Source organism: Sinohyriopsis cumingii, chromosome 9 (assembly GCF_028554795.1).
Source record: "Sinohyriopsis cumingii isolate HCF-2022 chromosome 9, ASM2855479v2, whole genome shotgun sequence".
Lineage (NCBI taxonomy): Eukaryota > Metazoa > Mollusca > Bivalvia > Unionida > Unionidae > Sinohyriopsis > Sinohyriopsis cumingii.
The window spans coordinates 80981975-80999134 of NC_142969.1; the positions used below are offsets into that span (position 1 = coordinate 80981975).

A 17160-nucleotide genomic window follows, 5' to 3' on the forward strand; every position below is an offset into this window, starting at 1 on the left:
AAAAACTGTACTGTATGATGAATCCAGGAACAGAATAGTAATGCAGATTAAATCAAAACTGTACTGTATGATGAATCCAGGAACAGAATAGTAATGCAAATTAAATAAAAACTGTACCGTATGATGAATCCAGGAACAGAATAGTAATGCAAATTAAATCAAAAGATGTCTGTATCAGGGTAAAGTTAGGTTTCAGACGAACTTCAGTAGAATTTTGATGCATGTTGAAGGTATGTAGTTTTTGTTGTTTAATTCTTCAAAAGATGAGAAATACAAGAGACGTGTGATGAATGCGATCTCTGTGTAATGAGTGTATTGCAAAAATCATTGATGTTGATACTGGTTATTTGGATATATATATATATATATATATATATATATGAATTATCTAAGTTCTCATGGACGCATAATGATTTGTGCATCAGATTATCAGTTGTCCAAACAAATGAATGATTGAAAATAACTTTCTTCCAATCTGCTTCAGATAATTTATATTTTACTATGTTAGGTGAGGCAAATTTAGTTTTCTTCAACAAGACATATCACATGGTATTGCAAGTCTAGTCTTCCTCACCAAAGACATCTCACATGGTAATGCAAGTCTGGCCTTGATGAACAAGACATCTCACTTGGTAACGCAAGTCTTTTCTTGTTCAACAACACATCTCACCTGGTAATACAACTCTAGTCTTGTTCAACAGACATCTCACATAGTAATGTAAGTCTGGTCTTGATCAATAAGACATCTCACCTGGTATTGCAAGTCAGAGTCTTGCTCACCAAAGACATCTCACATGGTAATGCAAATCTAGCCTTGTTCAATGAGAAATCTCACATGGTAATGCATGTCTGGCCTTCATCAACAAGACATCTCACCGGGTAATGCAAGTCTGGTCTTGATCAACAAGACATCTTACATGGTAATGCAAGTCTGGTCTTCATCTTGATCAGCAAGACATCTCACATGGTAATGCAAATCTGGTCTTGATCAACAAGACATCTCACATGGTAATACAAATCTATTCTTGTTCTACAAGACACTTAAAAAATAATTTTTCATGCATTGCCAGCATGTGGATTTTGCAATATATGGAAAACAGATTTGATTGTCTGATGTCTTAATACACCATTGTGATTATGAGATGACACGTGGTTTTCCCAAATATGGCAGCTGATGAATAAAGGCTTTTCACACCCCTCTGCAGGGTCTCTTGGGTAGGCCAGAAGCCCCCTTTTTTTGCAACAGAAATCCGTGTAACAAGATGATCCGATGATAGTGATCTTACACAGTCACAAAAGTCTGGCCGATACAATTTTCCAGGTCAAATGCAGTTCGTCTCCATCCATTCTCTCTCTGATCTAAGCTGCTGTTTGGCAGACTATAAATAGAAGTTAGAATTTATCAAATTTAATGCTCAGACACAGAATGTAAGTTGACTGCAGAAAATACAACTTGAGATTTCAAGCCCTTGTGTCTTTCTTGTGATTGCTAAAATTTCCTCCTATATATAAAAAGTAATTAAGAGTTTCTGAAAGCATATCAGTTCAGAAATATAAAACAAATTTTGTCATTGAATGCTTTACTACTCAAAATAAACAGTTGGACTAGGGCACAGTCATTACGCCTGGATGGAATGCAGGAGAAGTCTCTTGTACCCAACCATTTTATTTACAAATATAGAAGAATTTTTTCATATTATCACTTTTTAGGTTAAATCTGTTTCTAGTTCTGCTTTGATTTGTCCTGCAGTATTTTTGTAGGTCAGCCAATTACATGTTTTGGGTGATATATAATCCTGACTATTTTCTAAAACAAAATGGCTGTCCCTGATATATTTGATGTCAGCATGACTATTTTCTCAAACAAAATGGCTCTCCCTAATCTGTTCTTGTTCAATGAAGATTATTATATTATTATTTATGAACCTGTCAAGGTCCAAAAGATGTGCATAAACTTGAAAATGCAAGAACTACAAATTATTTAATTCAAGCCTGTTTGCAGCTATCACTGAAACCTATAAGTGACATTTTGGTGCACTATAGTTTTACCAGTTGTTGGCACATTTGCAATGAGCACTTTGCTGAAAAGCAAGCTTGCCAAATATTATTGTGGAGAATAATTACAGTGCACATATTTTTACCTGCACTTCCTTGGTTGAAGGTTATTTTAATGACAACTTGTATTATATGTTAATCAGTACAATGACATAGCTTCTTGAAGTGATACAATTTTGGCAAGTTTAACATCGATGCTAACTTTTAACAAGTTAGCAAGTTTGTTTTGGGGCAAAGATTTTTTCTGTTTTTTGATAAACTGTTTGATCAAGGATTTGTAGGTTTGGTGATATGTCATTTTAGAGATTTGTTTTAGACTCTTTTGTCAGTTGGATCCATGAAGAAAGGACAGAAACAGAGACTGATAATTACTTAACTGCTTGCAGGACACAGCTGAGCTATTTTTTGATGATGTTCATCTCCCTGCCAGTGCGTTACTAGGTGAAGCCAACAAGGGCTTCTACTACCTGATGCAGGAGCTTCCCCAGGAAAGACTCATCATTGCCAACATGGCACAAGCCTCCACTGAGTGGATGTTCGAAGAGACACGGCAGTATGTCCGACAGCGTAAGGCATTTGGCAAGACCCTGTCATATCTCCAGGTAAAATATAGGACTATTACCTCTGCTTTGAAGCAAAGGGTTAGGGTTAAGGTTAGCAAAGGCTAGTAAAGGACAGGCCTACATGACTGCTAAACTCCTGTTTGGTAAGGCCACATAACACAAAGGCTAGTAAAGGACAGGTCTACATGACTGCTAAACTCCTGTTTGGTAAGGCCACATAACACACAAAGGCTAGTAAAGGACAGGCCTACATGACTGCTAAACTCCTGTTTGGTAAGGCCACATAACACACAAAGGCTAGTAAAGGACAGGCCTACATGACTGCTAAACTCCTGTTTGGTAAGGCCACATAACACACAAAGGCCAGTAAAGGACAGGCCTACATGACTGCTAAACTCCTGTTTGGTAAGGCCACATAACATACACATCTTGAACATCTAGGTCTAGGCTATGCATACATCTGCTCACAGCCACAGGCAAGTCAAGAAATAAATGACTTTCAAATTCTAACTCGTTTAGACTAAAAAAAACATAGTTTAAGTTGTTACAGTTTGATGTGTGGTCATGATAGGGGGCCCAATAAGGCCTTTAATATTTTTGAGAGGTTTGTGCAGTTGCCATTTTGAAAAGTCATAATGTTTGTTTTTTCTCCTATGCATTAGCATGATCAGATTTATTAGTTCCTTTTCCAGCGATAGCAGTGGTCTCATTAAAAAAGTTAAACTATTAAAGTCTTTACTGGTCAGAAATATCTTATTCTACTTATTCTTACAAACAAACAAACAAATTTAATCAACCACAGTGTTAAGTGCCTACTACACGAGTGTACGTGATTTGTTTACTAATCAAAAGTGCTGGCCTCTGAGTCCATTGTTTGTTTACAATAGAAAATAGTTCCTTTATGCATGTGAATGCAATATGAAGGTGTGCAATATCGTAAAATACTGAACGATTCTGACAATGTTAAGTTAACAGAGAAAAAATTAGCATATAATACTTATAGGTTATTAGTAGTTAAGTGGGATACCCTAGCGACAATGGAAATTATCATTACAGACCCCCTTGGGACAATCTGGCGACAATGGAAAATTAACATGGAGAAAAATCGTGGGACAATCTGGCGACAAGGGAAATTAACATGGAGAAAAATCGTGGGACAATCTGGCGACAAGGGAAATTAACATGCAGAAAAATCGTGGGACAATCTGGCGACAAGGGAAATTAACATGGAGAAAAAATCGTGGGACTGTTGAGCGACAAGGGAAATTGAACATAGGATTTTTGTTTTTAAAAAAAAAAATAAAAAATTTTTTTTAAAAAAGGGGTAGGCAATTCAAAGACTATCTCTTTTCGAGAAATATGGCTGGCCCTGAAAAGGGCCTTTGGGTTTATGTTAATATTAATATTAACATAGATGGCATCTGTTACATCTTCTTCTTCTTCTTAAACTCCTTCTAACTGCCGGTCCATACACAAGTACCCTCTTGAGACATCCTTGTCTTTCTATATAAACTCTCCTCATCCATAGACTAGCATCTGTCATATCAACAACAGTCCACTTCGATCGGACATACATGAGCATGTCCGTTCTGAACATCATCGTTGACACAAGCGTTGAAGAGTGCACATCGGTCCACATCTTGAGGCGCCGAGAACAGGTGAATCAATGCACTGAGCGGCGCTTATTTATAGGGACAGAAAGGATTGAAACGGATTGAGTTCATTCACCAATCCGAACACGCGTTACAGAATTCAGTCAGCCCGCATCCAATCCAAAGAGTGCAGTCTGTGACGTCACGTAGTCAATATAGATTCGCTAGCGCTTGTGTGCAGTCAATCTATGCAACAGTGATTCAACATGACGGAAACTCAGAAAACGATCCAGTGGGGTGCACCAGCAGGGGAGACTGCCCAAGGGAACCCGGACTTACTTTCAGAAGAGGTGAATTGGGATTTTGTGGATTTTCTCTCCTCGCAAGAATTTGTTCCGGAACCTTCGTTACTTTCTTCATTACCGCAAGTGGAGAATTTTAGACAGAGACAGAAAGAAGAATTGGAGAAATTTAAACAACGACAAAAGGAAGCGGAACAGGCTTTTCTCCTACAGCAACAGCAACAAGAAGAAGAGGTAAGAAAAAAACAACAGCAACAACAGCAAGAAGAAGAAGAAGAAGTAGCAGCAAAGAAACAAGAGGGTGAAAATCAAACGGTCACGGTACTGTTGGACATTTTAGCGGAGTTAAGAAGTCTGAAACAAATGTATCAGACTTCTTTATCACGACCGAAGAGAATACGACCTTCCCGAGCCAAGCATGTCAACCCTGTGATTAAGCCTACCGTACCACCCTTAGTGATTTCAACCCAATCATTATCATCATCATCATTACGCAGTCCAGAAGTAGGCCTTGGCCGTGGCAAAGGCTTAAGGCAGTTAAAATTGATTGCTTAAACTCACCCCTTCACCATGAAGAAAAAAGGCCCTTTTCAGGGCCACCCACATTTCTCGAAAAGAAATACAATTTCAATTTGCCAATAACTCAGAAAAAAAACTCACCCATGTTACCCTTTTAGTACGTGTCTGTGTATGAGTGCGTGAGTGTAGCTTCTTATTTTAAAATCAAAACTCAAAGACACTTACCTTTTATCATTCATTTATTCTTTTCTCCATTTTTTACAATCCAATTCACAATTTATAACCCAACACTTTAATTTAAAAGTTCATTAATTTCTTCTTTTCTCCTTTTTAGTCTCTCTGTTTTTTCAATTTCTTCACCGTCTCACTCTTTTCCTCTTCTTCCTCCTCGCTTTCTTCCCTTCTTCTTTTTTTCTCTTGTTTCTTTTTATTCACCTGTCTTCTTTCTTCCTCAGAAGAATCCTTCTCTTCTTCTGAAGAATTCATCTTTTCTTCTGACTCCTCTTGTTTCTTTTTTGGGCAATCTGGAGACCAATGTCCTTTTTCTTTACAATAATAACAGGTATCTTGACTTTTGTCTTTTTTATCCCCCGTTTTTTTTCTTTTTTGACGGTCTGGACACTCTGAAGACCAATGCCCTTTCTTCTGACAGATATAGCAAGTATCTTGACTTTTATCTCTAAAGGAAGGAGAGTAGTCCGTAGGCTGGTCTGAAGAGAATTTTCTAATGACCCCTCGCAAAGCTCTGACGAAACGTTCCATCTGATCAGTCTCTTCCATCGTTGTGCTCGGCTTGAGAGTGAAATGAATAGTGAAAGGACAAGACACACACCCTTTTATATACGCTGGTCTGCTATGACTATAAAGTAGCTCATGGTGTTTGAACTTGAGTCATTTGACTTTTTGCTTTCAAGATGAAACGATCCCATTCATTCGAGAAGAAAGAAGAAGAAGAAAGTAAGAGGCAGAAACGTGATCTATCGCCTCGTACCAGGGCTGAAATCTTGGCACAAATTCATGCCAGTGATTTTGAAGAGGACATGAGTGAACCAGAATCTGAACCCTCTAAACCAAGTTCACCACCCTTAGTCAACCCTGAAAAGTACTATTCCATTCGAGAGACGGAAAAGCGCTCCTCTAGAAAATTTAGAACCACGGCTTACAAATACACGGTGAAGTTTAAAGATTTCAAGGCTGAAGTGCCGTTAGAGAAAGCAGAAGTGTTCATCACCGAGGTGTGGGATTCTTTGCTCACTGCACTCAAGCAACAATGTCAACCCAAAGAAGACGATCGCTTGAGACTTTCCGTACAACACGACGGTTTGAAATCCCCTGTTTGGATCGAGTTTAGCACCCCGGCAGAATTGACCGCTTCCAAAGTCATGGACAAGATTCAACACGTGCAACAATCCAATGACAAGTTTGACATCACCGATGGTAAAGCCACACTGGACATGACCCACGTCTCTCCTCCTCAAGGGACAGGACGCAAAAAGATGTTATTGGTGGACGACCTTCGCAACACCAAAACAAGTCTCGTCCGAATTAACAACCCTCATGACCAGATGTGTTTAGTCCGTGCCATCGTGGTGGGACTAACCTATGCCAACAAGAACGACACGGTAGAATGGAAAAGAACCTGGAAAACTATTCAACGATCCGACCGAGCCAAACAACGAAACGAAGCAGAACTCCTGTTACAACAAGCCGGACTGTCCAAAGACACACCCTGTGGCATTCCTGAGATGCAAAAATTGCAAGATGTCCTAGCTCCACGCTACACTTTGAAAGTGCACCCTCAAGAAATGCGCGGGTCTCTGTTGTTTCGAGGCCAAGAATTTAAGGACGGAAAATACATTCATGTCTATTATAACGATGGCCATTTCGATACCATTACCAGTATCACTGGATTCCTAGGATACGGTTATTATTGTGAGAAATGTGATTATGGTTATAACAATCGAGAGCAACACAAGCATTGTGGATCGAAATGCCCAGGATGTTTGGCCTCTCCACCCTGTCTGAGCGAAGAACCAGTGCCTTGTTCCACTTGTCTGCGCACGTTTGTCAGCCCTACCTGTTACCAACAACATTTGAAAACACAAGGTTCACAGAAGAAATGTGCTTGTCAACTGCTGAGATTGTGCTCTACGTGTGGACAAGGCATACTTACCAACAATGCCAAGGCACACGTATGTCGAGGAAAGAAAAAATGTCACATTTGTCACCACATCGTGGACTTGGAACACCAATGTTACGTGCAAAAATACCAACCCCCACCAGAGAAAGAGGACGGTCACAAGAAGAAAGGCAATTTCATCTTTTTCGATTTCGAATGCATGCAAGAGACTGGCATTCACATCCCTAATTTCTGCGTGGCTCATCGAGCGTGCGAGAAGTGCATTCAAGAACCTATCTTCAGTCATTGCCCTCACTGCAGCAAGATTCCTGGAGGACGTGAAAAAATCTTTCGGGGACCGAAGACGCTAGACGATTTTGCCCAATGGGTCTTAGACCCCGTCAACAAGACGTGGAGCCAAGAGGACATCGAACGTTACGGAGATTGTCATCGTCATGCCACGGTGATGGCTCACAATTTCTCCGGATACGATGGACAGTTTCTTTTGAGGTACTATACGGAACATGGCACCGAACGTCCTAAAGTCACTTTGAACGGAGCCAAAATCATTTTCATGCAAGTGGGACAAGTGCAGTTTAAAGATTCGATGAGTTACTTGGCCATGCCTTTGAGTCGAATGCCTAAAACGTTTGGAATGACAGAAATGGCTAAAGGGTACTTTCCACACTTTTTCAATACGGAAGCCAATCAACATGCCGTTCTACCCCATTTGCCTGAGGCTCACCATTACGACCCCGACAACATGCGTACCGAACAACGAGAAGCTTTCTACGCTTGGTACCAGATTCACGCCTCGGACCCTTTCGACTTTCAGGAAGAAATGTTAAAGTATTGTCGTTCCGACGTGGACATTTTACGACGTTGCTGTGGAAAATTTCGAGAACTGTTCATGGAACACGGAGGGGTCGATCCTTTGAAAGAAGCTTGCACCATTGCCAAAGCATGTTCCTTAGTGTACCGCCAACGATTCATGCCTGAAAACACCGTGGCTGTCATCAGTCCTCAAACGACCCACTATGTCAAGCGTCAATACTCGGTCAAAGCCCTACGTTGGTTACATTACTTGTGCGACAAGGAAGACAAATGGATTCAGCATGCCCGCAACGGAGGAGGCGAAAAGACCATCGGAACGTATTCGGTCGATGGCTGGGATTTGGAAAACCCCAAGATCGTGTACGAGTTTAACGGGTGCTTATTTCACGGATGTCCCGTCTGTTACCCTGACCGTGACACTAAAAATCAGTTTTTGCAACGAACCATGGAAGACCTGTACCAGGACACTTGTCAGCGACGCCTAAAGTTAGAACAGCAAGGATACCAAGTGGTGGAAATGTGGGAACACGAGTACGATCACCGTATGAAAACCGATCCCGAGTTTAAACGCCTCGTGGAAAGTTACCAGTTCATGGACCCGCTGAACCCGAGGGATAGTTTGTACGGAGGAAGGACCAATGCCACCTGTTTGCTGTACCAAGCCGACGAAGAGAAAGGAGAAGAAATCAAGTACTTGGACGTGTGTTCGCTGTATCCCTACGTGTGCAAATATTGTCGCTTTCCTGTAGGGCACCCGCAATTGTTGACGGAACACATCGACCTGAAAAACATTCGACAATACGAAGGCTTGATCAAGTGTAAAGTTTTGCCTCCCACGAACCTATACCATCCCGTCTTACCTCACCATTGTCAAGGCAAACTGATGTTTCCCTTGTGCCGTACTTGTGCCGAAACGTGCAACCAAGATCAGCCTTGTCAGCACACCCAGGAAGAACGGGCCTTGACGGGAACCTGGGTCAGCGTAGAATTGTTCAAAGCTATGGACATGGGATACCAACTGTTAGAAGTGTACGAAATTTGCCACTTTCCCAAGACACAACAATACCACAAGGGTGACCCTACTCAGAAAGGCATTTTCGCAGACTACGTGGATGCCTTTTTGAAACTGAAGCAAGAAGCCAGCGGCTATCCTTCCTGGTGTCACACTCCCGAAGACCAAATACAATTCAAAGAGAAATACTACGAACAAGAAGGCATCACTTTAGACCACATCGAGAAAAACGAAGGCAGGCGATCGTTTGCCAAAGTGATGTTAAATTGCTTGTGGGGTAAAATGGCACAACGACCGTGTTTACCCAAGACGGAATATTTGACAGAACCTTCCCGCTACTTCCAGATGATTCACGACAAAACCAAATACATGAAACACGTGGACGTCGTTCGAGAGGATTTGATCTTGGTCAATTACGAAGAAGATCTGGACTTTGTACAAGACGACCCTTTTGGAAATGTCATCATTGCGGCTTACGTGACAGCTCATGCTCGCTTAAAATTGTACGAAGCTTTAGAACTGTTAGAAGAACGCGTCCTATACTTTGACACGGACAGTTGCATTTACATCCATCACCCGATTCAACATCACCCTAACATCGAAGGAGACCGTTTAGGAGCTTGGACAGACGAGCATCCCGACGACAAGATTCTAAGTTTCGTCAGTGGCGGTCCCAAAAATTACGGCTACGAATACCGGGACAAACAAGGAGAAGTGCACACGACGTGCAAAGTGAAAGGACTGACTCTGAATCATCGTACCAGTCGAGTGGTCAACTTTGGGGTATTGAAAGAAGCCTTGCAATCGGGAGAGGATGGAAACTTTAAAGTGACTACTCACCAACCGAACAAGATTGTACGTTTACCCACTCACCACATCGTCAGTCGACCTTTGGAAAAAGTTTATCAAATCGTGTACCAGAAGCGAGTTCGACTTCCCAATCATTTCACCTTACCGTATGGACACGTTGGTATAAAACATTGGTTGTAAGAGGATAGTTACCCCACCAGAAAGATGACTTCGCCACAGCAAGAATCGAGTGAGAAACACGATGAGAATTCCAAGTTCAAACCCTACCATTTTCCAGTCTTCTTACCTGACTATTGTGATTGTGCCCGTCGATTGGACACGTTTCAGAAATGGTCTACGGATAGGGAAGGATTACCTTCTTCGCATGTTTTAGCTAGAACAGGATTTGTCTACTTGGGACCTGAGTCAGGATTGGGATACGAGGTACAGTGTTTCGCTTGTGGATTGAAGTTACGAATGGATCTATGTATCTATAAAGATTCAGCTATTCTGGAACATACTCGATGGTCTCCGCACTGCCCTTACCTTTCTATGGCCTTTCCACCCATCGCACTACGGTACAATGTTGACGGTACCTTAGAGACGGTACCTTCCGAAACAAGACATAAAAAACGTAAAAAAGGAAAGATGTACAAGCTGGAGACTGCATTGCGACTAGTATAAAAAGGGGCTATGGTCAAGATCGATAGTTCATTGTGACTACCAAGACCGAACGAAGAAGATGAGTACTTTCAGAGAAATACAGAACAAGTTGTTTAGAAGGGCACAATTCAAGTGTGAGGCTTCGGAAGTGGAATGCGATTGTGAGCCTTGCGATGGGACCGATGCTGTACGTTGTGACCTGAGCGATGCCGTAAAGCATCATGGGAACTTTAGTGTCCCTACCCCTGTCATGGAAAGTGATGCTGTGCGTGTCAAACCTGTGGGATGCGAAAGCGATGCTGCTCGTCCTCTTGGACATTTTACTGGGTTTCGTTTTAATGGGGAATGTCGACCTTCACGTTTACCTCCCTACGGATGTCATCCAGCCCTGAGCAAACTCCTACCCATTTCACTCAACCCTCATCGAAACGAACCTGTGAAAAACGAATATTCGTTTCCTGTGCGTTCGTCGGAATACTGCGACTTTGAAAATCATCTTCAATCGTTCAAAGGAAAATGGCCAAAGTATCTGGGAGGACCGACCCCCGAAGAATTAGCCAGTGCCGGATTTTTCTACTTGGGCGAAGGAGATAAAGTCAAGTGCTTCAGTTGCGGTGTGTCACTTCAACACTGGGAACCGCAAGATTCGGCCTACGTAGAACATGCTCGATGGTCACCGAATTGTCATTACTTACCTTTAGTGGGACCGAGACATTGAAGTAACTTCTTACCATAATAATCTGTTCATGGATACTTTACAAGAGAACATTCGTGCTTTGCCTGTGGAGTTGAGAGAACGCATTTACCGAGAACTGGTCAAAATACAAGTGAAACGTAAAGAACAATTGCATCCGATACGTCACCGGTGTTTGAACAACTGGTACCTGAAGGCTATACAAGGACTGATTCAATTGAAAGTGTTCCATTGGACAGACATTGATCAACGACCTCCTGGTTATAAAAAGGAATGGTTTGGTATTGACGATTCTATCTACTACATTGTAAACGTACTGCATCGAATTCCAGAGGAAGAGTTAACGAATTACCAACATCTTAAACACAATGTCAACTTGGTGAAAGAGGAAACTTCTGAACGAATTGTAATGTGTAGATTAGTGACTCAACGATTTAAATTCGACACTGAAGTGAAACCATGTTTGTGCAAAGAGTACATTTCTTGTGTCAGACCAAAGAGGAATTAGTATGACCTATTCATGGATACTTTGCTAGAGAACATTCGTGCTTTGCCTGTGGAGTTGAGAGAACGCATTTATCGAGAACTGGTCAAAATACAAGTGAAACGTAAAGAACAATTGCATCCGTTACGTCACCAGATCTTTAACCACTGGTACCTGAAGGGTATAAGAGAACTGATTCGTCAGAAATTGTTTCAGTGGTCAGACCTTGTTCAATACTTCCAGGCCCCCGATGATTCACGTGTTGATCATTTTGGTTACTTCGAGATTCACCTAGAGCAACCCATTGAGGAAGACGAGGTAAAGGATTACCAACATATTTTACGTGGAATCTACTTAGCGGAAGAGGAAACTTCTAATCGAACTCTGACGTTTCGTTTACAGTATGCAAGATTTACATTACCCACTGGAAAACGAACATCACTGGCTAGAAAGTACGTGTATTCTTTTCGAAACAAAGAGACTATAAAAACAGGCAGCTATGCCACGACTTATGTCGTATGTCATCCAACAGATTCCGTGGAAGGAACTCAATGACCATATTCAAACCGTGGATCATTACCATCGATTATTACAAGAACTGTATCCATTCAATTTGGGACGACAAGTGGTGTGTGTCTTAGTGACTTGTTTTCTGGGATTTCGTTTACCAGCCGATTCTTTGTGGACTCTTTACGATCAGTACTTACCACCTCCATGGCCTTAAATGGTCACGAAAAACTCCTTTTGCTCAAAGCCTTGCGTTTTCATCTGGATACTTCTCGACCTCAACAGGAAAAAAAGATTCGTCAACTTTTAGCTACCCAAGACGTGTATGACGATGTGTGTGTAGCTTGTGACTTACATCCCCATTGGACAGATGTTCGTGACTGGAAAAAGGGGGGTTTTGAGGCTTGGACCCAAGAAGTGGCCCAGTATGCACAAGAGTTGTTCAAGGAAAAAAGTTACTTTTCAACCTGTGTTAGTGACGGTGCCAGAAGAACCCGTCACCGAGAACAACCACTCGCTTCAGGACAGGACTGTCATGGACATGCCTGAAAGGTCATTCCGGGAGGACACTTGTGTGACAATACCTCATGTAGAGACTGTAAGAACATTACACACTGTCCCTAGGACATCTTGGTTAACCAAAACATGTTGTACAGACACTTGTTTATATTCCACTTTGATCGCTTTGCTGTGTTTTATATTCCTGTACATCACTATTTGGGTTGTATGTATTTTTGTCTTTCGTGTTCATATTTGAAACATTCAATAAACGTGTTCTGAAAAAGTATATAAACTCTTGTCTTGTTTTTTCGTGTCACAAGTGACATTTCTCATACCATGGCTACCTCTGCTGTCTCTGCTCCCTCTTCCTCTACTGTCAAAGTCATCGACGAACACTTAGATCGTGCTAGTTGGGAGGCTTTGTATCTTCGCCATCCCTTTAACATGCTCATTGCTGGACCTAGCGGTTCAGGCAAAACCGAATTCGTCAAACGTTTGATCGAACATAAACATCATTTGATCGATCGACCCCCTCAACGGATCGTGTGGTGTTACAAAGAGTGGCAATCGGCGTACAGCCTCTTGCGAGAAAGTCAAGGCGATTCCATCGTGTTTGTGGAAGGCATTCCTAAAGAAGACGACGGCATCGTCTCTGACTCCCGTCAAACCCATTTGGTCATTTTCGACGACATGTTAGGAGAAGACGAAGAAGAAATTAAACTGTGGTTCACGCGCAAAGGGCATCACCGTAATGCCAGTGTCATTTACATCACCCAAAATTTGTTTCAACAAAGTAAAGCCCATCGCACCATCAGTCTCAATGCGCATTACGTGGTCTTGTTTAAAAGCCCTCGAGATAAATCGCAAGTGCAAGTCTTAGCCAAACAGTTAGGAACGCCTTGGTTGACTCAGGCGTACGACGATGCCACTCAAACGCCACACGCCTATTTACTCGTCGATTTGAAACCTACGACCCCCGAGGATTTGCGATTTCGTACCCACTTGTTTCACCACTGGTGCCAAGACGGAGGGCCTGTCCTGTACACGTCTCCGTCCTCGACTTCATTTCACTCCCCATGAAAAAAATCTATAAAAACCTCAGACCCTTTTTCGTCTGTCTCACACAGTGTGAACATGACGTCCCTTCAGTCGCATCTTCCCGTCAAATTGATTCGTGCCTTGTATGGCATCAGTCGAGAAAAAGATCCACAAACACGAGCCCGTGTCTTAGAAGCTAGTCTCAAAGAAGTCTTACGATGGTTCACGGTGACGGCACGTCAATTACTCCAAGGAATCATTCAGATTCCTCATCAAACTCAACGCTTTTTCGATCGAAACAAAGTCGCTTTGGTCCAACTGGCCGATCCCCGCATCGACACTCAAACCAAAAAACAAATCATTTTGAAACCTGGAGGGAGCGGTACTCTAGGAGGGGTCATCATTCGTTCACTCTTAAGATGGGATCCTAATGCCCCCAAAGTTATCCCCAAGACAAAAGTCCAACGAAGCTCCAAGAAGAAAAAGAAAAAGACCAAGTCCCCAAGAAGAATAACTTCTCCAGTGGCAGGACTCTCCTCTTACCAGACACCACCCCGGAAAAAGAAAAGAAGCCCCCAGAAAAAGAAACAGAGAAAAAGTCCTCAGAAAAAGAAAAGTCCACAGAAGAAAACTAGTCGCAAGAGAGGCACTTCGGCCAGGACGCAACCTTACACTCGCAAACCACGACCTGCCACGGCAATGACTGCGTCTCCGGCAGCCTCACGTTTGTCCACTTCTCCGTTGATGTCACCAGGAACTGAAGAGTACTTGGAGACGTTGATCACACCAAGAACTTCTCCGTTGATGACCCCCAAAAGAACTTCCCCAGTGGCAGGACCTTCCAATTTAGCGGCAGTGGCTGCTGCTCACAAAGTACCTTCTCCCAAAATCAAAGTCCATGAAAGATCGGGCATGTTACAAAGTTTACTGGATTTGTCCAAGCAAGAACTGGCTCGATTTAGTCCGTTGCGTACCCCTGCACGACGTGTCATGCCTGTCCTCAAACTAATACGCCGTAAAGACAATCAGTGGCGACGTGTTCCAGTATAAAAAAGACCTGTGACCGAGTAGGGTATCAGTGTTTTTAGGTGCTCCTAAAGACTCAAAGATGTCACCCTCCAGAAAACCCCAAGGAAAGAAAAGGAAAGGACTGCCACCACGTTTAGCCAAACATGGGGACCTGTTATCTGTCCTGTCCAAAGCTTCTCCACCCCTACGAAAAAAACTCATTCAAACGGCCTCCAAAGAGGTCATCGATACCGTGTGCGAATGTTGTTTGAACGTTTTGAAAGGCACGATCCCTTTGTCCAAACACCAGAAACAATGCTTAAGCAAACATCGTCACGTTCTTCGCCAAATGGTTCAAAAGAAAATTCCCATTCGTCAAAAAAAGAAGATGTTGGTCCAACGTGGAGGCATTTTACCTCTCTTGTTAGGCCCCATACTGAAAGGAGTCTTGGGAACCATGTTGGGAGGACTGATGGGAGCAAGATAAAAAGGCCTTCGGAAGTCCCGAAATCTCAGAATTCACCCCTGACAACCCCATGGAAGGACGAAAACTAGCTTTAGTGCCTTACAAACGATGGATGGAATACCATCGGTGGCAAGAACAACGCACCCCGCATTTGCCTCCCAATCCCAATTTGAGCGAGATGTCCCAGTTACAACACGAATTGCAATCCTTGATGGATCGTCAAGATTTGTCCGAAACAGAAAAATCGCAAAAGTACGGTCAACTCTTGCAAAGACTGCAACTCTTTCACCAGAAAGCTTTAGACGAAACAGCTCTACCCACTTTGAAAGATTTTAAGACCTTGATGAAAAGTCCAGCACCATCACCAGTACCAGTACCAGTACCCGTGACCAAGACAGAAAAAGAAGAAGAGGAAGGGTTTCAAACTCCACCAGAAAAAGTACGCAAGTTAACAACACCATCTACCTCCAGAATTGGATGGATTAAAAAGATGATGGCCACCCCTTCTTCCTCACAAGAGAAAAAGAAAGTGAAGACAGAAGTGAAACAAGAACCGATATCCCCTGCTCAGACATCCTCCTCCTCTTCGACACCTATTGCTGGCCGCACACGCAAAGCCTTGCAATCCAAGAAAATACCCCAAGAGAAAAAGAGTAGCCTCTTCCAAGAGTGGGTGCCTTATTAAGACACCAATCAACACAAAAAATGGAAAAAGTCTTAGCTAGCATTTACTACGATCCCTCGCATCCTGCAGGTTACGCAGGAGTTCAAAAATTGTATCGTGCTGCCAAAACGCGACTGAAAAGTCTCCGTTTACCTCAAGTGCAACGATGGTTACAAGAACAAGCTACCTACACTTTGCACAAACCCATTCGACGCAAGTTTGCCAGAAGTCGCACCCGAGTGGAAGGCATCGATCATCAATGGCAAGCCGATTTAGCCGATGTCTCTCATTTAGCCAGCTACAATCGTGGTTACAAATATTTGTTTTGTGTCATCGACGTCTTTTCCAAATTTGCCTGGGTCGTGCCCTTGACTTCCAAATCGAGCAGCGAGTTAGTGCGAGCCCTGCAACGGGTGTTGAAACAAAGCGGTCGTCGCCCTCTTCGATGGCAAACGGACAAAGGCACCGAATTTCTGAACCAAGCTTTCCAAAAAGAATTAAAGAAACGTGACATTCATTTTTTTACCACCGAGAATCCCGAAACCAAAGCCAACATCGTGGAACGTTTTCAACGCACTTTGAAAGAACGCATGTGGAAATATTTTACGCATCACCACACTCTGAAGTACATCGACATCTTACCGCACCTGGTGCAAGCGTACAACCAATCTTACCATTGAAGCATCGGACGTGCCCCGCAAGACGTGACTCCCGACAACGAAGTGCTGGTGTTCGAGTGCCTGTTTGGTACGTCCCCGACGAGGGCTGTCCCCAAGAAAAGTGGAGAGTTGACCGTAGGAGATTGGGTGCGCATTGGCAAAACCAAACGCACTTTCGACAAAGGTTACTTACCTAACTGGACGACCGAATTGTTTCGCGTCACTGAACGAGTACATGGCCGTCATCCTGCCGTCTATAAATTGGAAGACATGAACGGAGAAGTACTCAAAGGAACGTTTTATTTGCCCGAGTTACAACGTGTCACCAAAATAGAAGACGACGTGTACGACATCGAAAGCATTCTCGAACGCAGAACCCGTAAAGTGGGCAAACGACGTGTCAAAGAAGTCAAAGTACGTTGGAAAGGATATCCACCCAGTTTCGATTCTTGGATCGACGCTTCGCAAGTCATCGACTATAAAAAGAAGAAGTGACCATCATGCCCTTTCACACATCAGACGCAGCTACGTCGACCAGTCCTTCTTCCCCTAGTTCTTCTGTGCAAGATTTACAAAAACAACCCTTGTGGGTGTGGTGTGGAGAACGTGTGCCTAAAACGCAAATCGTCTTTTTCTGCCAAATCTTCGTGGTGTATTGTGTCATCGGGGCAGCCATTGCCAATTTGAGTTT

The 17160-nt window shown here is 42.9% G+C and overlaps 1 protein-coding gene across 1 annotated transcript in view; it reads left to right on the plus strand.

Annotated features, from left to right (window-relative positions):
* The window catches only part of LOC149792117 (long-chain specific acyl-CoA dehydrogenase, mitochondrial-like), an 84018-nt gene that overhangs the window by 43804 nt on the left and 23054 nt on the right, over positions 1-17160 (plus strand). The window contains exon 7 of the mRNA XM_089970640.1: positions 2442-2657. Within this exon, the coding sequence (XP_089826766.1) occupies positions 2442-2657 (216 nt within the window). The remainder of the gene's footprint in view (positions 1-2441; positions 2658-17160) is intronic.